Source organism: Mchenga conophoros, linkage group LG3, assembly GCF_057382185.1.
Source record: "Mchenga conophoros isolate Kocher_MC1m ecotype Shallow Benthic linkage group LG3, M_conophoros_male_GT1.1, whole genome shotgun sequence".
In the NCBI taxonomy this organism is placed as follows: Eukaryota; Metazoa; Chordata; class Actinopteri; order Cichliformes; family Cichlidae; genus Mchenga; species Mchenga conophoros.
This window is the reverse complement of record NC_140528.1, coordinates 25,068,520-25,090,719: the sequence shown is the minus strand read 5'-3', so window position 1 is coordinate 25,090,719 and position 22,200 is coordinate 25,068,520. Positions and strand designations below refer to the sequence as shown.

General features: G+C 40.2%; 2 protein-coding genes across 2 annotated transcripts; both read left to right on the top strand.

Annotated features, from left to right (window-relative positions):
- The first annotated feature begins 6,112 nt into the window (after window positions 1–6,112).
- On the top strand, window positions 6,113–10,704 carry LOC146577815 (uncharacterized). The gene is made up of 7 exons (XM_085255432.1): window positions 6,113–6,249; window positions 7,207–7,718; window positions 7,899–8,087; window positions 8,218–8,313; window positions 8,511–8,664; window positions 8,814–8,996; window positions 9,128–10,704. Exons 2-7 carry the CDS (start codon window positions 7,209–7,211, stop codon window positions 9,169–9,171), a joined length of 1,176 nt encoding a protein of 391 aa, XP_085111558.1. The 5' UTR covers window positions 6,113–6,249; window positions 7,207–7,208; the 3' UTR covers window positions 9,172–10,704.
- A 3,336-nt stretch (window positions 10,705–14,040) lies between these two features.
- Window positions 14,041–20,622, top strand: LOC146577814 (uncharacterized). Its single transcript, XM_085255382.1, has 11 exons — window positions 14,041–14,120; window positions 14,671–14,706; window positions 14,793–15,084; window positions 15,190–15,326; window positions 15,574–15,868; window positions 16,979–17,130; window positions 17,218–17,509; window positions 18,487–18,632; window positions 18,900–19,155; window positions 20,303–20,481; window positions 20,561–20,622. The coding sequence occupies exons 1-11, from the start codon at window positions 14,087–14,089 to the stop codon at window positions 20,620–20,622; spliced, it is 1,881 nt and encodes a 626-aa protein (XP_085111508.1). The 5' UTR covers window positions 14,041–14,086.
- Window positions 20,623–22,200: the final 1,578 nt, after the last annotated feature.

Genomic DNA, 22,200 nt, shown 5'->3' with positions numbered 1-22,200 from the left:
TCTCCGCAGAGCTCTCCGCCGGGAGAGAGTGATTAGAGCGCGTTCGGACATTTTATCATTTCCTGATGATTTTCTGTGTGAACGTCATCGTTTTTCAGCACAATCTATAATTTATTTGAATAACATCCTCAGGCCTAATATTGCTCATGTGACACATCGCGGACATCCTCTCAGTTCTGTACATATTATTTGTATTGCACTTCGGTTTTTTGCAAACGGGAGCTTTCTGTATAATATTGGTGACGCTGAGCACGTTTCCAAGGCTACCGTCTGTCGGGCAGTCAGGAATGTTACAGTTGCACTGAAACGTCTCCTGTACTCGTCTGTGGTGTTCCCCGATCATAGACCCACAAGATTTATCAAAGAGGGATGCCACAAAATTGCAGGTATCAGGATGAACGAAACTTAATCCATGATGTGGTGATACTTGAACTACTACTTAAATTTTACATTTATTTTCACGGTTCCCAGGCGTGATTGGCTGTATAGATGGCACTCACATTCCAATCATTGCTCCTTCAGTAAATGAAGGAGACTATGTGAACAGGAAGTCTTTCCACAGCATTAATGTACAGGTACATAGTTCCCTGTAGCATTTCAAACTAACACATTATTTCATTATAGTAATGGATGCTAATTTGTGTTCTCTGCACTGTGAAGATCATATGTGATGCTGCCAACATTATCACAAATGTGGAAGCCAACTGCTCAGCCTCTGTGAGTGGTGGTGGTGGAGGACCCCCACCTGTTTTTCGGGCCTCCGCTTTTTTTCTGTTGGCTATAACGGGCCACATTTGAGCATACAGAGTAAGCAAATATGTACTTGTAATGTGCTCAGATAATTTCAATAAGTGCTTACAGAGGGGAAATTAATGTAGCCTCTAACTGCAATTGATTTACATCGGACAAACAGACCAAGCACTATGGCTCATAATACACCTTACCTGTTTGGACTATATTTTTATATTTAATTTTTACTTGCTGCCAGGAACGTTTGGGGCCTGTTGGGTTGCACCTGCGCTCAAATCACATCACAAAATAAAATGTATAAAATACAAAATAAAATAAAATATAATAAAATAACGTGTTAAATGGGTGGAAATCCCTAGATCAATGTTTAAATTAACACTCACGCATTGACTCTGTCGGCTATGTTTTGCCATGCATGCTCCCTTTCTTTTGCAGCTGAGGCTGTGTTACCTTTTTTCCGCGGAATTAGCATGTTATCGGCATATGCTGCCATCAGAATTTCGGCCTCAAGCGCTGTAAAATACATTGACCGCGCCTTCTTTCCCTCCGTCTCCATGGTGACTCGCTTAATCTGTGCTCCACTAATCAGGGCTTTATGTATCCTCGTGCGCGCGCTTAACTTGGGGTTAAAGCAACTCCGCGTTGACTGAACTAATTGTTATCAGCCTTTCTGAAACCGAATATTCCGAGTTGGACAGTTCGGGGTTACTCAACCCTGAGTATCGTTTTTCACTCTGAGTTTTCTAAACTGGCTTCTTGAAATAGGGCCCTGGTCAAACTTCAAAAAATCATCAGGAAATGATAAAATGTCCGAACGCGCTCTGATCACTCTCTCCCGGCGGAGAGCTCTGCGGAGAATTTGGGCTTCAACATCTACTGGCTCTTCAAGGAAGGGGCACGCCATGTCTGACACTTCCTACAGTCAGGTTTCCGACAAAGAGGTGGAGAAAGTCAAGGTTAGTTGAAGTAAACCTGCTAGGGGGCAGGTTAGCTTCACGGAGTGTGTCGTCATAGTAACTCACTCAGAATTAATCTAAACTCGCTTTGTGAAACCGAAAACCCAGAGTTTTCGTTAACTCAGGGTATACTTACTCAGAGTTTGCACTAAACCGGCTTCCTGAAATAGGGCCCTGGTGACTTACTTGGCCACTGAGAAATATTTTAATTTCCTTTCCTTGGGAAACTGTTAAGTTGCTTCTGCAATATTCTTTGAGATATTATCCTTATGTTCATTAAAGGTTTGTCAGATTAGTTATGCAGCATTTGATTTAATCAAGCAGAGAGTACAGCCACATAAACCTCACATTTCAATCTGCTGCTTCTATCAGCAGTCACATCATGAATAAACACTAGTGACCTGGTTCCACTGGTAGCCATAATGCCGTCTCCACCATGTCTGACAGATAACGTGATGTGCTTTAGCTCGTTAGCTTTTCTCACCTTCGTTATATCTATGGTAAAATTACTCTGGTACAAGTTAACCTTTGTTTATCTGCTTGATGAAATCTGTTTTTTATCTTCTCTTCAACAGCGTGAACTAATACTGCATGACGTGTGGCCAATGTCCACAGTCAGGCTGTTTGAACATCAAGGAAATTCCGTCTACGTATTTGTACTCTTCAAGGGAGTGGCCATGGAAAAGGAAAATACTTCTAAAACAAGGTGTGTATTGTTTTTACTGTTTGGTTGGAAAATGCAGTGATTGATAAGCAACCAAAGGTCTATGTCACAGGTAACAACCCTCAAAACAAAGTAGTTCTATCAAAAAAGATTTTTGACTGGTCAAGTTAAAGACCTGACCTTTGTCTAAATAAACTAAAAGGACCTGAGGCAGGTAATAGGGCTGGGCCATATCATACCGTTCACGATAATACCGGTATAATGTTGGGCAACGATAAGAAAATGAAATATTGCAATAGAATATGGATAAAACGCGCATGCGCAGTGCCTTTGTTTTCATACGCACATGGCGGTGACGGAGAATGAGAGAGGCGGAAGTGGATCGTTGAATGAAACAGATGAACCAGAATTGGTTTGTTTTTCTGAAAATCGACAGTGCCCCTTATAATCCCGTGTGCCTTATGTATGAACTCTGGTTGTGTTTACTGACCTCGAAACGATTTTATGTTGTACACGGCGCTCGAAAATCTGTCAAATGTTTTAGTACGACTTTGCTAAGCTATGAACCCGCACTGCTTGATGGATTGTCGGAGCATTACGGCTATCGTAGGCAGGAGCCTCGCGGAGTGATACGTACTGTGCTTCAACATAATATTACCGCATTGTGTGTGTATAACCTTTTTTAAGTTTTGTGGATATTGTACATGGTTATGCTGAGGATATGTCGGCCAGTTTCCTCTGAAAATGCCTTTTGGTTCAACTGTCAGCAAGGAATTTGCACTGTTACATTTTTAGAATCAGAATCAGAATCAGAATCAGAAAGGGTTTTATTGCCAAATGTTGAGCGGGTTTACAACATTAGGAAATTGCTGCGGTGCTTCAGTGCAAACATACTGTTATAAATTAAGCTTAAATAGACATGAAAATAAAAATGAGAATAAGAATTAAAAGTGCTAAGTAGATAGATAGATATATACATGATATATACATGAGTGCAGGTGGTGATCAGTGCCAAACATGGAATGATGCAGTGAACACAGCGTAGGGTCATGTGTTAGTGGTGGGAACAGTCATACCGTTATTGTTCATGTGTTCAACAGCAGAGGTTCTGGTGCGAATGGACCGGAGCCTCCTGCCTGAGGAGAGCAGGTCAAACAGACTGTGTCCAGGGTGAGAATATATAACTTTTATATAACTTTAATGCACATAAAAAACAGCTGCTTGCTTAAGTGAAATACATTGATGTTTTTTTGTTTGCACTAATAAAATTGTGGAGTTGTAAAGTATTTTGTCTTGTGTCAATTATATCATCAGTTATATCGTTACTGCAAATTTTCAAATGTGTATCGTGATAAATATTTTTAGTCATATCGCCCAGCAGGTGACATGACTAAGCACTTCTAGCACGTAATTCAGGAAACACACCATCATTGCATAGATTATTAAGTTCTGAAAAGTAGAAATTAGAAAATAACCACGATTGAAATGAGTCAGAAACCAATGTTATCAGAGATCACAAAATAAACATGGGTTTTATTTTATTAAGGTCAAACTACCAACAACTAGAACTCAAAACAATCTCCAACGTGAAGACGCATTCCTTCCTCGGAAAACTAAAAGGGAAGAATCTAGCTACTACCACCACATCGGTGCACACCATTTGCAAAACACATTAACTGGACACCCTCCCGACACAAAAATCCTGCAGAGGAAGAAAACAGAGTTAACCACATACAGGAAGCACCACTGCTGTAGCATAAGTTTGTTTATTTAATTAGCTTGTTTTTTTCCAATGCCTAATTATGGCCCCCTTCACTTGCATCCCGTTGGACCTCATATTAAGTTATCCAGTTAAAAACTATAAAATAAAGGTTAAAACCTGCAATGGACTCCAGGTGTGTGTGTTTTTCTTTATGGAATAACAAAGGAACAGACCTCTCCTGGCCAGGAAAATGCTTGTCAGTCAAATGCCCAAATACCTTTGGAAAATGTGTAGAAAAACAGCTGTAACTACTCAGTTATCACATTACTTTTTTACACCCTTTGATTTAAACCTCAAAGTCTGTACTTCAGTCTGATTGATCCGCTGATGTCATGTACAGGGTAACCAGGGTAATCTTTACTCCATTGCAATTTTTATGATGCACTGCACACCACAAGGGTATAACATATGTGATGTGATGGAGCTGGGATTGCAAGTTTGATTCCCACCTGGTATCCAGTAAGGATCCTGGCTAGACTCCCCATGGTAAAAACAAGCCCTGGAATGGCGCGGCTACATCTGCAGCCTGTCTGCAGTTCAGGACACAAGCATTTCACTACATGTTCACTAAATGTTGTACTGTGTATGTGACAAATAAAATTTGTATTAAATTACATTTGTACTGTATTAATGTGACGTTGACAGTATTCAATTGTTTACAAAATTTACATTTCTGTTCCTTCACTCGGAACATTCTGTCGGATTCACTACAGATAAATCTGCACCCACCTGACCCCAAAAAACCCAGGGAAGCATATGACCAGTTTCATGTGCAGTAACTCAACCAGCACGACCAGTTTTGCACATTAAAGGCATGACGAAGAAATAACTTCACGCCACTGACCCTGATTAATGCCAACCATATATCCTGACTGACGTGTAAAAGGTCCACCCTCATTCTTTCTCGGAAATTCTGAAGTGGAAGTTAAATAGCAACAATGAAGATTTGATCTGCAATTGCAAAAACCTTGAAGCACCGAATAAAACTTAAGTGAACACACATATCAGAACTTTAGTGTCTGTGTACTTAAACACAATAAGGGAAAAGGAAACAGTGTATTTCGAAGAGCTGTGTTCATAATAAAGTAAAAAAAATTGACCAAGTCAGATTATTTATTAGTTAATAGTAAGAAAGTGCACGACAGAAGTGTTGCTGGATTTTAGTAGACATCCAAAAATTATTTTACAGTCAATACACTACACAATAAACAGAATGACATAAAGATCATATCCACAGGAAGCAACTACCCTGCTGAAAGAAAAATTAAAGGAACACTTTGAAAGCACACAGATCATATAGGCGATGGTGTCCTGATGGATCTCCTCCCAGATCTGGACCTTGATCTTAAGTCAAATCTTTTAAGTGGCCTTCTTCTCAGGAGGACACTTAAAACCCACTTTAGACAATGGAACATATTACGTTTACACAAATGGCCAAGAGGAACAAACCGAGCTTTGTGCCTTTGAGGCAGATCAATTTTCTTTCACTTTAAAAGTTTCAGAATTGGTTTAAACAGTCAGTAACAATATTTTGATATTTGAAAAAAAAAAGCCCAACCAGTTCAGTCCAAGTATGTATAAACCAGAATGGCTCTGTGACCTGTTCAGTCATTCTTTCTTTCTTGTGCATTTTCAGAGTTAATAAAAATATTTGGTAATTAGTCTCATTGCTGTTCGATGGCAATATACACATTAAAGATTGAAGTAGATCCCCTGTTTTTACCTCAATATCCATGTAGGTTGCATGCATTGTCAAGGAAGTGGTGAATTTAGAAACAAAACTCTCTAAAACAAAGAGGTGGAAAGACAAAATTCAGGTTTGTTTCAACGCGACACACCCTTATTCCTCGCCCCACCCTGATCACTAGAGTGATGGCAGAGTTTCACATGTAATGCTCTTGTAATGCTTGCAATTTTCTCCCCTCCCCTCTGCTTATTTAACAGTGACAGAAAGTGAACAGGTGTCACTTGTTCATCTGGAAGCCACTGGATACATCAGAAGCTGTCCACCTCCAAGCCCTACCTGAGACTGAAACTACGTAGGCAAAATCTGAGGAACGATATATCTTTAATTCAATTTCTTTCACTATTTGCACTGGAAATAAGAAAACTTACAGGTAGGTAAAAACAATACATATGCAACATCATATCAGTTTTTAAATTAGGTTTTTTTTGTTCAATATCTGTTTAAGTTTGACATTCACTATCTAATAGTGTTTTGTGAAGAGTAGTAATTTATAATCGTAACAATGAATAAATTAGGATTGCAATTAGCTTTCAATAGTATTTCATTATATATATAACCTAAATAACTTTTTTGGAGTCTGGAGTACCTTTGTTGTAAACTGAAAGACTGTTAGGCTTACTTTCCAATTACAATATATTAGTCATTTGAAAACATGAACAAATTTATTACTTTCATTACTTTATTACTTTTTATTAATCTTAATGTTTCACTGCATTTATGGCACTCTTATGTCAGTTGCCAGTTTGGTTTGATTGTTTTTCTTATTTATTTGAGCAACTTTTCGTGTGATATTTGGTGGTGGGATTTATTAGCGTTTTATTTTGCGGTTTAATGTTTCACTTTTTTGTTAATTAACTCCATACTTATATCATCTGTAAAAACAAATTATGTGTTATCTTGCTGCACTTAATTCTAGAGCCTGTACTGTAAGTGCTACTGATTATTTTGTAAAAGTCCTCACCGTTGTTATATAAGCCAGTATTCCCTATGTTATGTTTGAATGGTATACACAGATGATGAGGTTGCTTTTTAATTCCAAACCAAACAACTCACCTTCTGCTTGTTTAGCTTTGATGTGTACACTTATGCTTGCACTGGCCTCAGTGCTAAAGATATTGTAAAATGTGAGGCAGAGTGCACTCTGGTGGACAAATATATGATGAAAAAACCACAGAGTGAGAGAGAGAGAGAGAGAGAGAGAGAGAGAGAGAGAGAGAGTAGCTGTAGTGACAGTAAATGTTATTAAATACAGTGCTGTAATAAACTTCACTTTACTTACAGTTAATAGTTAGAGTTTACTCAATCTCTGTTATTCCCTCTGTTTTAGGCATGGACAGCAGACTAGTCCTCACTCTCCTGTTTGTGATGCTGACTGGGTGTTTCATGGGCACTTGTGCTCAAAACATTACGGCAGCACCCAACAACACAATGAGTGTGACTCCAGCAACCAGCATAAATGCTACCAGCACAAACACCACCTCCAACACCAGCACCCCAATACCATCCAGCAACAACACCACTTCCAACGCCAGCACCCCAATACCATCCAGCAACAACACCACTTCCAACACCAGCACCCCAATACCATCCAACAGCAACACCACTTCCAACACCAGCTCCACAACACCATCCAGCAACAACACCACTTCCAACACCAGCTCCACAACACCATCCAGCAACAACACCACTTCCAACACCAGCTCCACAACACCATCCAGCAACAACACCACTTCCAACACCAGCTCCACAACACCATCCAGCAACAACACCACTTCCAACACGACTGCAGCTCCAACACCTGCCCCACTAGTGCCTGACAGCAATGTGACAATTCTTAATGTGAGTAATGTAGAAAAAATTAAAAATATATTAAAAAAATATATTTTAAAAATAAATTAAATTATTTGTTAATTACTATAGCAGAAGACTGACAAAAACAAGTTGCAGTTGCATTGATCAGTACCTATTAATGTATACAACTAAACCACTCTCTAACATGGATCTTATTTATCCTTGCAGACCTCTTTTACTAGAGATAATTGTAGCAAGACACAGCTGTGCGTTTCTCAGCCCTCTGGCTGCAACCCCTCCAGTGGGACATGTTTCTTCCTTGGTAGCCAAGCGCTGGGAGGTCAGAATTTTAAGTTTTCACTTTCAGGACAATCAAACGGCTACGCTGCTCTCACCCTGTCACGGAACACCACACAGGTATGTCAAATTTAATCCTTTTAGCACAGATGAAAATACAGTAAAGTTTAACAATGAGACAGTCTAGTATTTTGTTAGTCGTCATCTTTATAGAGAGGTAACATTTACAATTTCTGGTTCTTCACCACAGGGAGTCAATGACACAACCTACATCTGTGCAAATGACAACAATGTAGTCAAATACATAAGTGCTCTTCTCAACAATGGCAAGCTGAATCCCACAAAGGTGAGTTCTACTTGCAGACTTTTGAAAAACAGTTTAGTAATACTTTTTTAGGGTTGGAGTGTGTGACAAATGCTCATTCTGCCTATCACTACTTATGCCCTTGTGTTGCCTTCACTTACATTGAAGTTTAATAATGAAGAAATTATTATCCTAATAAAAACTAAGCTCTTCTCTTTGTGATCTGTTTTCTTCCGCAGCTTAAAGTCAACAATGTGAAGGGCAGAATCAATGGAAGGAACATCCAGTGTCAATTTGATGCCACAGTACCAGTCTCTACTAGAGCCCAAACTAAAGCAGCCGCAGACAGTACAAGTTTCTCAATGTCAGTCTCCACTGGAACTTATAATGCCAGTAAGCTAACACATCAACATCACATCAATTGCACCTTTAACAGACCTCTTTTAATGATGGTTACACAGACCATCACTGACAATATATCAATATGTTGTTATGTACTTTAAACACATCAGTGATCTTTTTTTCTCTGCTTGTTCTTTCAGCTTCAGGGGATCTGGGTAGCCCTGCTTTCCAAATAACAACTAATGTGGTAAACCTGAGTGATGTTAATGCCACCGTCACCAATTTGGTTAGTTCCAACTCCACCAACACCACCACCACCACCACCAAACCCACCACCACCTCTGCTGCTAATGCAATTACAATCCAGCAATCAATGATGCAAGGTAAAAGTACCAGATAAGTTTTCTTCTTTCTTTTGGTTTAATACTTACCTGAGAAAAGAATATGTGCTTCAAACATGAAACACGTAGAGTACTTAATACTTGTTCTTCTATTCTTCCTTCCTCGCCTCTAGCTTTGCTGATCACTGTGGGCATCCTGACTCTGAGCTGGCTATAAGGAAACTGAAACCTGCCCTACATAACAGATTAAAACTTCCCTATCCAACCATGCTACTATTTTTAAACTCACAGGTTTACTATCAACAGTATGTCCCAGACTGCTATGATTAATTTTGTGGGAAAAGGTCACATTACAAATCAGGACTGGTGGAGGGCAATCACTTTCGAGAAGCTTTTTTTATACTGCTTTTACATGCAGTTAGAGATTTGGTTGGAATCATTTGCAGAACTCTTTAAAACGGTGTGGTAAGATGGGGCACAACTGCATTATTAAGAGTAACCGAACACATAGTTTGAATTAAGTGAACCAGAATCACGGCTTTTACCAGTGTGTGCAATTTATGCAAATTTTGGGTAAAGGGTCTGGTACCCTTTAAAGCCCACATTTTTATTGCTAAGCAAAAACATTCGGTAAGTTTATGGTTACTTTGATTATTAAACTGCTAAACCGTGTAAACAGAAACTGCTGGTAAACCATTGTTTGCCTTTGTCTACCCTTAGAACACCAAAAGCAAAATTCATTTGCTGATGATGACAATGATGCCAGCAAATGGCAGAGGTGGATTTAAAAACAATTATGTTCTGATAGTATATTTCTATTATATGTTGTTTATATGAATGCTGTTTGTTCAGCAGTACCTTTACAATGACGCCTTCAGTGGCTGATGTTCACATGTGTTGCTTGCTTTTTAGCAGGTGTTCACAAATAATGCTATATGTGGTACTACTGAAGATGCTCGTGTAATGATTTTGTATTACATGTTTATAATTAAATATTTATCAAAAAAATATTTTGTGTGTTTTCTGATGGATGTTGCTAGATTTGAATTGGAACTTTTAACGTTTAGTCAATTTTGGGTGTTCTCAAATGAAATTACTTAAACCTGCAATATTTTCACTACATGCACTTTTCATGCGGTGCAGTTGTGTCTTGCCATATATTAAAGAGTCAGCCAGATAAGTCACTGCCCAGAGCTTGTGACCATAAGGATACGAATGCTGATCAATATGAAGTGACACGTTCACTATCAAGCTCAGATCTCTCTCCACCCAAACAGAGCAGCACAGCAGCCACATCAGTGTCAGGAGCCTGAGATCCTCAACATATCCTAGAAACTTGCTCCCAAACCGGAGCAGGTGAAAACCATGACATTGAACTTGAGGATGTTAATTCTTATCCCAACACTCACCCAGGAAAACCCCCAGTGCGAGTTAGAGATCACGGTCTGATGAAGCCGGGAGAAAAGCATCATCTGGAAAGTGCAGAAACGAGATCCTGAGACCACCACCTTGAATGCAACTAAAAATTCTGTCCATAAATATAATGAACAAAATCTGTGACAAAGGGCAGCTTTGTAGTCCAACAGCAAACAAGTGCATACAAACATGTATGACATGTCAACTGATCCAACATCTCCATATTTTGATTACTTTCAGCTTGGGAAGATCCTCATCCAGATGATTATTACAGCAGTGGAGTCATTCTTCTTCAGCGTGACCTAAAGAGCGTTCATTTCCACCTTGAATCCTATGTGTGTTTTTTTTTAATTTAAGACCCATGTCAAACATTTACTAAATAAATAATTCCATTTATTAAAACTGGGTGGAACTGGATGCTTTTGACTGGTGTTCACTGCAACCACAAAACATTTGTAAAGCACTAATGAAAGTACACACATATAAATGATGTGACATCACCAGGAGCAAATTTACTAGAAAGTGAAAAGAATAGCAAAAAAACACAAAACCAAACCCTGTGCGAGACCTGTGGCGTCTGTTCAGGTGTTACACATGTCAGTGTGGAATTTTAAATTGCTGTGGGCAATATTGCTCAAGCACATTTCTTATTACTGAGTATATTTAGAGTCCATAATGAGCTGTTTGACCAAGAGTTTTGGACACAAAGAAAAACTTGGTGTGTGGAACATAAATGTGTAATGAGAAAAGGGGAATGAAACAGAGAAAAGTCTATAACAACGATGTGGACAAAACATAAGAAAACTTATGAAAACTTCAGAAGCGAGATTTGTTTAGAAGAAGCAAATGTAATATGTGGGTGTGTTGTCCTTCATGCAAACAACACTGAATAAAAATTTACATGTTTGTTTGCACCAGAATAAATGAGGTAGAAAGGTTTGTGATTTGTTATGCTCTGAAGAAAACCACAGTGGCAGTAAAGTGACAATAGCTGGGATTATTTTCCAAAGCCATGAGTGGGAGAAATTATGTTTGCATCTCCATTGGTAAGTCAATTTACAGTATCTTCAGTTACACTTGATTTAATTCATTTTAAACCTTGGAAAAAAACTTGGAGCTGGCCCCAGGGAGGGGTTACCTGCCCCTCCCTTCCTTCCCTCCCCATCTCCAGCTGCCTCCCTCTTCCCGCTCCTCCACAACCACCCACACATGCAGGGCCTTGGAGTGGGGGTATGTCACCAGGGTGCAGAGGAGGCTACCCCCCCCCCCCCCCCCTGTCCCCTTCTGGCTGCCTCTGCCTCAATTTTATCCCACAACTTAGACATTCACATTATTCACACTCTCATTACACATACATATAGGATCTTGGGGGTGGGCACGATACACGGAGTCCAAAGTACCATCAGGGTGTACACCTCACCCCTGACGTCGTTGCCCACCTCTCAATTTTAAATACACTTAGTCATTGAGGGCTAGCAGGAGGGACTATGCGCTTACCTGCTGCTCCTTGGCAGGTAGCTCCAAGCCCTCCTGGGTTTTAATTGCACCTTAGAACACATATGCATCAACACTACAATGAGCGGGTGGAGGGAGGTTTGGAGTCTTCTCCCACCCCCATTCTCTGCGGCCTGCTGGAGCGGGAGGGCTAGTAGGAGGAGTTGGCCGTCCGACTGCGGTCTGGGGTGTGGGGCCTCCCTGCTGCTGCGGAGTCGGGGTGGTCTGCCTCTCCCCACCGCAGGGAAAAGGGTAACACCACCTGGGTCTGGGTGCAATTCCCCCCTCCAGGGGCAAGGGTACCTAGACCCGGTTTGTAGAGTACGCTTGGGGAGTGTGATTGTGTGTACAGCGTCTCTTTATGTCTGTCTCCACGTTGGTTGAGTGTGGAGTGAGTGCATATGAGAGCATGAGGGTGGGAATGGATGTTTGTGTCTGTGTGTGCCTGTATGTCTGTGTCTATATGTCAGGTTGGGTATCAGACGCCACCTCTCTGGGGACACCTCAGGCCCTCCAAGGTTTGGAGGCCTATCTCCACCCACCACCATTTCCCCTGCCGGTGGCGGACTCCCTCAGGTGTCGGTGTGTTGGTGGTTCTTTGTGTCTGGGGGTGGGCGTCCGGGTACACACCGGCTCACTCCTTGGCGGCCGCTTGTCGGGGCCTGGGGCCTGGGGCCTGGGGCTCGCTCGGGCCCCTTTGGAGGTGGGGTGCCCCCGGCCTCTCGGCCTAGGGCTCGGTCACTCAGGCGCAGCTGGGGGCCGGCGGAGCTCACGGGCGCGTCACTGCAACTCCCCCTGACTTCTGCTCCGCGGCTGCTGGGCGAGCCCTCATCTGGGACTCTCCTCAGCTCTTACTGGGACAGTGGCGCGGCTGCCCCTCTGTTGGTCTTCCATGGTCTCTTGTGTTCTGGGGGCCTCTGGATGTCTGGAGTTTTGATCTCCTCCATACCCGCTTCACACCCTGGAGGACGGGGCTGTGGCCCCCCCACACTCCCTAGCAGATCATTACATGGAGAAACCTTTGGAATGCAAGCATGCTGATCCACACAGGTATGCACACATGGGTATTCACAGACGCGGACTAAAGCTTTCTTGGCTGCTGCCTCAAAGCACACTGTGCGCTGTCTATCTTGCGTGCTGCACAATATCGTTTAGTAACTCTTAGTAAATACTGATATCTATGACTAGCTAGTTTATTGTGATGGTGCTTTGTTTTCTCTATTATTATGTTACTCTTTGTTGTTTGCTGTCTCCTCTGTTTGTTTTTGTTTGTTTGTTTGTTTGTTTTTTTTTCTCCATACAGGTGACCCAGGAGTTTTTTTTTTTTTGTCTCTCTTCCCCCCCCTTCTCACCGTCTCTTCTCCCCTTTGGTTTTCTTTCTTTCTCTCCCCCTCTCTCTCTCATTCATTCCCCCTGTCCTATTTATTAAAAAAAAAAAAAAAAAAAAAAAAAAAAAAAAAAAAAAGACAAAGGATGAACTGAAGCTCTGCCATCACGTAATGTCGCATACTGCTGTTTCTGATGTCATTTAGAAAAAAAAAAAAAAAAAAAAAAAAAAAAATTTAAGACCCATGTCAAACATTTACTAAATAAATAATTCCATTTATTAAAACTGGGTGGAACTGGATGCTTTTGACTGGTGTTCACTGCAACCACAAAACATTTGTAAAGCACTAATGAAAGTACACACATATAAATGATGTGACATCACCAGGAGCAAATTTACTAGAAAGTGAAAAGAATAGCAAAAAAACACAAAACCAAACCCTGTGCGAGACCTGTGGCGTCTGTTCAGGTGTTACACATGTCAGTGTGGAATTTTAAATTGCTGTGGGCAATATTGCTCAAGCACATTTCTTATTACTGAGTATATTTAGAGTCCATAATGAGCTGTTTGACCAAGAGTTTTGGACACAAAGAAAAACTTGGTGTGTGGAACATAAATGTGTAATGAGAAAAGGGGAACGAAACAGAGAAAACTCTATAACAACGATGTGGACAAAACATAAGAAAACTTATGAAAACTTCAGAAGCGAGATTTGTTTAGAAGAAGCAAATGTAATATGTGGGTGTGTTGTCCTTCATGCAAACAACACTGAATAAAAATTTACATGTTTGTTTGCACCAGAATAAATGAGGTAGAAAGGTTTGTGATTTGTTATGCTCTGAAGAAAACCACAGTGGCAGTAAAGTGACAATAGCTGGGATTATTTTCCAAAGCCATGAGTGGGAGAAATTATATTTGCATCTCCATTGGTAAGTCAATTTACAGTATCTTCAGTTACACTTGATTTAATTCATTTTAAACCTTGGAAAAAACCCTCAAAATCATTATCATATACAAAAATGATGATAATACTTTGAGTAGTAGCATAGTGCTCTTTTACTTAAATCTTGGTCTACGCAAAGTCTTGAGGCAACATTTTGGACAGAGGTGATATAAAAATATATACAAGTCTTAAAAACAACAGTGAGATACTTGAGAAATTGCTGTCAGATCTGGAATAATAGCTATTCAAGCGAGGATTAATCGGAATTATCAATCAGTGTAGCTTCAGGTGTCTTTCAAACACATTTAGACACAACATGTTTCTGGTTTTGATGATTCCTTGTTTTTATATCCACTCCGTTAATTTAATTAAGTTGTATTGCTTGTTACATCAACAGTCACTCAGCAGAGATGTTGTTGAGTATGCTGTTCCCTTTAAAATTCCCATTTTTACACAATTTCAAACACTACAGTTAAAACTGAATATGATATAAATTATACTTTACATTTTTTAAGTCAAACTCTTTACATTAACAGTGATTTCCTTCATGATGATATCTAGAGCGCTGACAGGTAAACTTTTTCCTCACTTCCCTCAAAACAATCTTTAAAAAAATAGAGAATAATTGATAATACTAACAAATTTTTTTTATATTAAGGTTATCTTTTCCATAACCTGGCACTGAACCAAAAGGCTAGCCAGTCCTCAGTTGGTGACAGCGTGGGTATTGCTGGCAAAGCAGTTGATGGGAGAAGAGAATCAAGATATCAGTTAGGGTCCTGTACACTCACCAAGTCAGAATCTGATCCCTGGTGGAGGGTAGACCTGGTAAATGTGTATACAATTGGTGCTGTAATAATAACCAATAGAGCAGAACTGGAAAACGGACTGGATGGTGCTGAAATCTGGATTGGAAAGTCCGCAGCGATCAATGACATTGAAAGCATGAGGTGAAACAGCTTGAAGCAGACAGATAAAATACATGAGCAATCATTATTTCAGTAGCATATTGTCCCTTCTTATTTTTTTCTTCTTTTTGGCTTTCTCATACACAGATGTGCCGTCATCTCTCATATTCCCAGTGGACAGACATACTACTTTCCATGTAGCTCCATGGAGGGACGCTACGTCACTGTGTTTCTACCAGGAAGTGAAAATGTCCTTAGCATCTGCGAGGTTGAAGTTTACTATGGTAATCACATTTCAGCCTGATGCCGATACACAAGTCTGAGGCCTTGATTGTTCAAGTTGTTGTTAATTTTCCAAATGGCCCACCTCCCAACACAAATTAATCATTCTTGTTGTTTTGTATAGTTAAAGGTCTTTGAGCCAGAATGACAGCCAAGTGTGGTCTTCAAAATTACTGCACTCTGCGCCTTCTGCAACAAATAATTAACTATTCACAATGATCTAATGTCTCTTTGTGGTTTTCCTTCAAGGACACCCATTACCCAATGTGGCACTGAAAGGAGAAGCTACCCAGTCATCTACACTCTCCTTTGCCACTGCGTCCAAAGCCATCGATGGCAGACGGAACTCGTTCTATAGCAATGGGTTCTGTAGCCACACGGCTGAAGACGAGACCAACCCCTGGTGGAGGGTGGACCTGCAGCGAAGCTTTACAATCACTGCTGTAAAAGTCACCAACAGAGGAGACTGCTGTGCTGAAAGACTGGATGGAGCTGAGATCAGAATAGGAAACTCACTGGAGAACAATGGAAACAATAATCCCAGGTAATTACAAGTGTTTCAATGTAAAGTGAGTTTTTAAGTATAACTGGAACAGTGATAAGTCAAAAGTTTACAAGATTCATTTTGTCCACCACATGGTGAACTAACATATAATGAGTGGATTTCCCAACCTTTTAACTGCAACAAATTTAGGATTTTTAAGATCGATATAAACATCACAATACAGTGAGCTGCAATGTCTTTAAATTGCTGTCTTTCTCTCCAATTGTTGGTATTTTGTCTTATGTCTTCCCTTTCTTCTTTCCTCACCCCCAAACTGGTCTGGCCCATCCCCGGGTCTGATTCTGCTGAAGTTTGCACCCCACTAAAAAAACATTTCCCCCCTCTTACCATTGCAAAGTGCTTGCTCACAGGGGGTTATTTGATTGTTAGAGTGATCACCCAAATACTATAGGGTGCTTTCCTTACAGTATATATAAATAAACCTGAATGAAATTAAACGTGTATATTTGCAGATTTAAAAATCTGACATTTTATATTTTATATTTGATACTTTAATTTCCTTTTAAAAAACAACACACATTCCCTAACATGTCTTATGTGTAGTTATTTGCTTGTTTGTGCTCTGTTGTTGTGTTTGCACTGTTCCAAATGTGCTGAAACCTTGCGTTACAATAGACTAGAATAGATGGAATACAGTAGCCCTTCATTGTCATTGTACATGTACAGCAGAATAAAATATAAATAGTAGACAGCAGAAATAAATAGCAAAGGGAGAAATATATACAGTCAAGAGGGATATATACAAAACTAGAGACCTATATACAAAAATAGGAGACACATTAGAGAACAGTTGCAAATTGTTTGGATTAATTAATCACTAATTATGCAATGTGTAACATTCACAATAAGGTTAAAGGGTATTTCTTCACACTTGTTCGTTACTCTTTAAATTTTCATGTATTGGTTCTTATAAATGCCATAGAGATGTAAATAGCTTACATCGGTCAAACTAGCAAAGGAACCAATAAAAGCTTCTGTGATTTTTTGGGAAAACCTATGAAAACTTTCAAAAGGCTGTGTTCTCAGTTACATTCTCTTCTTGAGAAAGTAATTATGTCAACTTAATATTTCCCCATCCATTGGTGTCAGGTGTGCTTCCATCTCACATATCAAAGTGGGTAAAACCTACACATACCGGTGTGATGGAGGCAGCATGGAGGGTCGCTTTGTGAACGTGTTTCTTCCTGGACAAAAGAAGACTCTCACCCTGTGTGAAGTGGAGGTGTATGCTGCCCCAGCAGGTAGAGCTTTAAGTGACTGGATCTGATCTATGGAAACACATCTGCCTGATACTGATTCATACTTGTTTGTTCCTTTCAACAATTTAGTGGAGCCGCTTCAAAATGTGGCCTTAAACAAACAAACAGTACAGTCATCAACAGGGTATGCAGGGATTCCCTTCAAAGGTGTCGATGGGTGCAGAACTGAATTCTGGGGTTATTCATGTTGTACCCACACTTGGACACAGCAGAATCCCTGGTGGAGAGTAGACTTATTGGCTGTCTATAAAGTCACTGCTGTCACCATCATCAACAGACAAGACTGTTGTTCTGAAAGACTTCTTGGGGCACAGATCCTGATTGGAGACTCACTGGAGCAGAATGGCAACACAAATTCCAGGTGAGACACGAGACTGATAGTAGAAAGGATTCAAAGGATCCAAACACACATGTAGAGGATGATGTTAACCAGAGCTTGGAGATAATAAATAAACAACATTAATAAGAATAGACATCTGACTATTTTACAGGATAGACAATATAAACATATTTAAAATTAAAGGAATTTGAAATGTACATTGTGCCTGGGTTTAGAGTGTCTGGAAGAGTCCTGACTCAGTCAATTATAGATGATGTGAGAGGGCGGGTGTGTGTGTTTAGGGCCCGGATGGCTTGGGGATAGAAGCTCCTCTTTAGTCTCTCTGTCCTTGCCCGGAAGATGCGGAACCTTCTACCAGATTGCAGAAGTTGGAACAGTTTGTTGCCAGGATGGGACGGGTCCTTCAGTATCTGCGCTGCTCTAGTCCGGCATCTCCTGGTGTAGGTGTCCTGAAGCGGGGGGAGAGCAATCCTGCAGCAGCGTTCTGCTGTACGGATCACTCTCTGGAGAGCTTTTTGGTCCTTCACACAGCTGTTCCCAAACCACGATGTCATGTTCTGTGTGAGGATGCTCTCCACAGCACCTGTATAGAAAATCCTGAGGATCTTTGGAGAGACCCTGAACTTCCTCAGTTGTCGTAGGTGATACAGGCACTGCCTAGCCTTTTTGGTCTGGACCTGAATGTGGGCAGCCCATGTCAGGTCTGAGGAGATGTGGACACCAAGATACTTGAAGGACTGAACCAACAACTACAGGATATAAACTGAAAACACTCCCAATGTGCGACTTCTGTTATTTCCACCTGAAATATACATGTCATGCATATGACTGTAAAATAGCAAACCCCAAAAAGCACTAACTATTCAAAATACAAAACCAAAGAAAGTGGCTGCAAATGTAACTGCTGGCTCAGCAGCACCCAAAATCCTAGTGAAAAGGGTCTAGAGGGAAAAAATGATGATGATGATTTCACCTTGATGTTTGTGTAACACCATCAGGTGTGGCGTTCTGGAATCATTAGTGGGTACACCAACATACACATTCCAGTGTAATGAAATGAAAGGTCGCTACATCAGTGTGATCATACCAGGATCTCCGAAAATTCTGACGCTGTGTGAAGTGGAGGTGTTTGCTTCTCTGCCTGGTAAGGCCATAAGATTTCTTTCTAGCAGATCTGTTGTGGTCATGTGTGGATATATGACTGTTGGAAAATTACTTCCAAACGTAGAAACAGCTTTAACCTTTTAGTGTTTAGTGTTTTTTCATTTTCCACTACACAGTGGACAAATTGAACTTCTTTCTGGTTTTCAGTCTTCCCTTTTTAATTGGGTGCATAATGCAACGATACAGTTTAACCAGTTAAATTTTTTTTAAAAAGAGTCAAACATAGAACAAAACTATTTCTCTCCAGCACCAGAAGCCGTCATTCCTTCACCGACACCTCCACCTCCTTCCAGCCCTCCTCCCACTGTGAGCCTGCAGCTTGGTGGCAGGAACGTGACGGTGGTGGGAGAGAGGCTCTGCTGGTCTGATGCTCTGATGTACTGTAGACGTTATTACTGGGACCTGCTCAGCCTTCACAGCCAACAGGAGCAAAGCGAGTTGGAGCAGCTGCTGGGCCTCGTTCCTTTCTCCCTCACAGACCACGTCTGGCTGGGACTGCGCAGGTACTGATGAAATGAGATAATTAGTATTTTTAACAACCAAATTAATTAGCAAGAAATAATATAAATTAGCTGATTCTGTTTTGCTGACAACTGTCTTAATGTCAAGTAATAAGTAATCCACAGCTTATGTAGGATTGTCAGCTCAGAGCAAAATGACCACAAAAGAGCCACCACTAAAAAAACAAACAGTCATTAACAGAAATTATTGAACATCACCAAAAGAAAAAAACAGAATTACTCAAAATGAACAGACAATCAACAAAATAAGAAGCAACCAGGAGAACATGAAATTCAGAAGATGAAGAAATGGTAGGCAAAACCATACTTCAATCAGGCATAACATTAGGAACACTGACAGGTGTTCTTCATCATGGCACCTGTTAGTGGGTAGGATACCTTTTAAATATATTTTTTTAATATTTTGTCTTGTGTCCTAGCATCTCAGTGTTAAATACCACAACAAACCTTCAGTGAAGTAATCCAACAGCCACCAAAACTTTAACATTAAACAAGAACCAGAACCGAGATACTACTACAAGAACCACATCTCAACATAAAACGACAGTGATATCAAAACAGGAATTGAAAACACAAACAACTGCAAGCTCACTCACAGAAACACAGAATGCTTCGATCCAATCTGCTCTATTACTCAGATCTAAGCTTGCTGTGAAATATTTCAAGGATTCAAGGAGCTTTATTGTCAAAAACATGTTAACATGATTTGGAATGAAATTATGTACACACGGTCCTGGAGTGAAAAGAAACAAAATAATGAAGAAACAGATTTTTTTTGTAAGTAAAGCTCTAAATTTAAATAGTGTTCGGTGCTCCAATTAAATGTTTGTGTGTGTATTTTACGTTTTCTGTGAAATGCGCTTCACCTATTTTGTGTAACACTAGGAATATGCTAATGTATTTTCAAATGATGGATTTGTTTCAGAGTCAGGGCCATAATTCATGTTTAAGCTCGTGCAGAATAGCTAGAGGCCAGATGCTCAAACCTGTTCTCTTTTCATACGCCGTGACAATTTGAATTTTGCAAATTCAGACATTTTCAAAAGATGAGGTCATGACGTCTCAGGCTGTGCGTCCTTGTATTTGTTTGGATTGAAAAAAACATTTCAACGAATTTCTGATTCATCAGATCCCTCAGAGCAGACGAGTGGTTCTGGATGTCTGGATATACCATGAATTTCTTAAATTGGCCACAAGATTTTGTTCCTGACAGCTACTCCAGCACCTGTGGAGGCGTGGCCAGCACGGACCACTTCCTCTGGCAGGACCAGCCCTGTGGAGAGAACCTCAACTTCATCTGCCAATCAGGTTTTACTTACACCACGTTAAAGCTTGTGCGCTATTATCGTACATTGCCTTAATTTAACTGTAACTCATGTTCTTTCAGGTGCTGACGATGCTGTGCAGAGAGTTCATTTCTACAGCACGAAGGATCCTATAAGTCCTTAGTAAAGGAGAACAATGTACTGTCTGATGGAATGGATACAAATACATATATCTGAAACCTTTTTGCACTCCTTTAGTTCTGTAAATTATACTACAGAAAAACTATAAGACGTTTCTGCACACAATACCATGTTTGCCTTTTTTTTTTACTTTATGATGCACTGCATGTAGCTACTATAGCACTGATTTCTATTTAAAATGCTGCTGGCTATTTCATAACTCATGCTCATAGCAAATGTACCTATGGAAAATGTGTGAGCTTATTACCCTGTAATGTACTCCTCCACATTTGCAGGGGTTGTGAATTCAGCCACATAAGTAACTCTACACTTTTGTGAAAGCCGTAGTGATGAAATACAGATGACACCTGAGAAATGTAAAACTACAAATGTCATCAAAGTAATAAAAATTCATTAAAGCAACAGATACAGTTGTATGTTATGAAATTGTCTGATAGAAATGTTTCCAAAATATGCAGATAGTCTCTGTTCAACCACCCTTACTGTTTTGTTTAATCCTAATTATACTTGCTAAAGTTCATTCTGTTCATCTGGACGTAGTGTTTCCAGTAGGAAACATTTCATCACTCATCCAAGTGACTTCTTCAGTCTCAGTTCTTCTGTGTTGTGTGGATGGCACATGACAGGAGAGCTAACTCGACAGGCCAGGACTCCACACCTACAGGCCAGTGGACACTCTTTCAATGATGAGGATGTATCCCGGACAGGGAGGAGGCTGGTTTGAGAAGGGATGCAAGGAGGCCATTTACGTAAAAAGGGAAAGACCATCTCTGAATCGAGGAGGGGGCTTAAGGGTGCATCTTTCACCATCATGCAATGCTGTGATTGCAGCCATTCTCCAACTCTCTCTGAATGGTACTCATGACCATTGAGCAATGGTCAATGATCAGCCATCAGTGCTTGCTGATGATTAGTCAGGAGAATTTTGATGATCAAGGAACTGACCTCCCAGCCAATTGTTCCTTCAGTGGGCTGGTTTCAGTCATTATGAAAATGTACTGTTTATAAGATTGGGGAAACCTGCAGTCAGCTGAGACTGAAGAAGTCACTTGGATGAGTGACGAAATGTTTCTCCCACTGAAAACACTACGTCCAGATGAACAGAATTAATAACCCGGGTGATTGCACATGCATCAAGACATATACTTGTTAACACAACAAAATATTTGTGTGACTTCCTTTAAGGGGGAAATTGTCCGATTCACAAGCTAAAAACAATCTGGGGATAAAGTTAATTTAAAAAGGAATAGAAAAAACAAACAAAAAACATGTTTTCAAATTGTTTGTGTATTAGTGTGAACACACATTTGTAAGTTCTCAACATTACAAGTACAATGATATATATACATCAAAATCTTAGTTTTCTATTGTGGATACAGCATACACCATGCCATTAATATATTACACTGAACAAAAATATAAACGCACCACATTTGTTTTTCCTGCCATTTTTCATGAGCTGAACTTTTTTCTACAGACACAAAGGACCCATTACTATCAAATATTGTTCACACATCTGTCTAAATCTGAGTTAGTGAGAACTTCTCCTTTGCCAAGATAA

Excerpts from the sequence above, each read along its gene's own strand:
- LOC146577815 (XM_085255432.1), top strand. The coding sequence starts at position 7,209 with ATGGACAGCAGACTAGTCCTCACTCTCCTGTTTGTGATGCTGACTGGG. Across the intron at positions 8,314-8,510 it reads GCAAGCTGAATCCCACAAAG|CTTAAAGTCAACAATGTGAA; the intron begins GTGAGTTCTACT and ends TTTCTTCCGCAG. Across the intron at positions 8,665-8,813 it reads CACTGGAACTTATAATGCCA|CTTCAGGGGATCTGGGTAGC; the intron begins GTAAGCTAACAC and ends TTGTTCTTTCAG.
- LOC146577814 (XM_085255382.1), top strand. The coding sequence starts at position 14,087 with ATGAGTGGGAGAAATTATATTTGCATCTCCATTG. Across the intron at positions 14,707-14,792 it reads GATATCTAGAGCGCTGACAG|GTTATCTTTTCCATAACCTG; the intron begins GTAAACTTTTTC and ends TTTTATATTAAG. Across the intron at positions 15,327-15,573 it reads CGAGGTTGAAGTTTACTATG|GACACCCATTACCCAATGTG; the intron begins GTAATCACATTT and ends TTTTCCTTCAAG.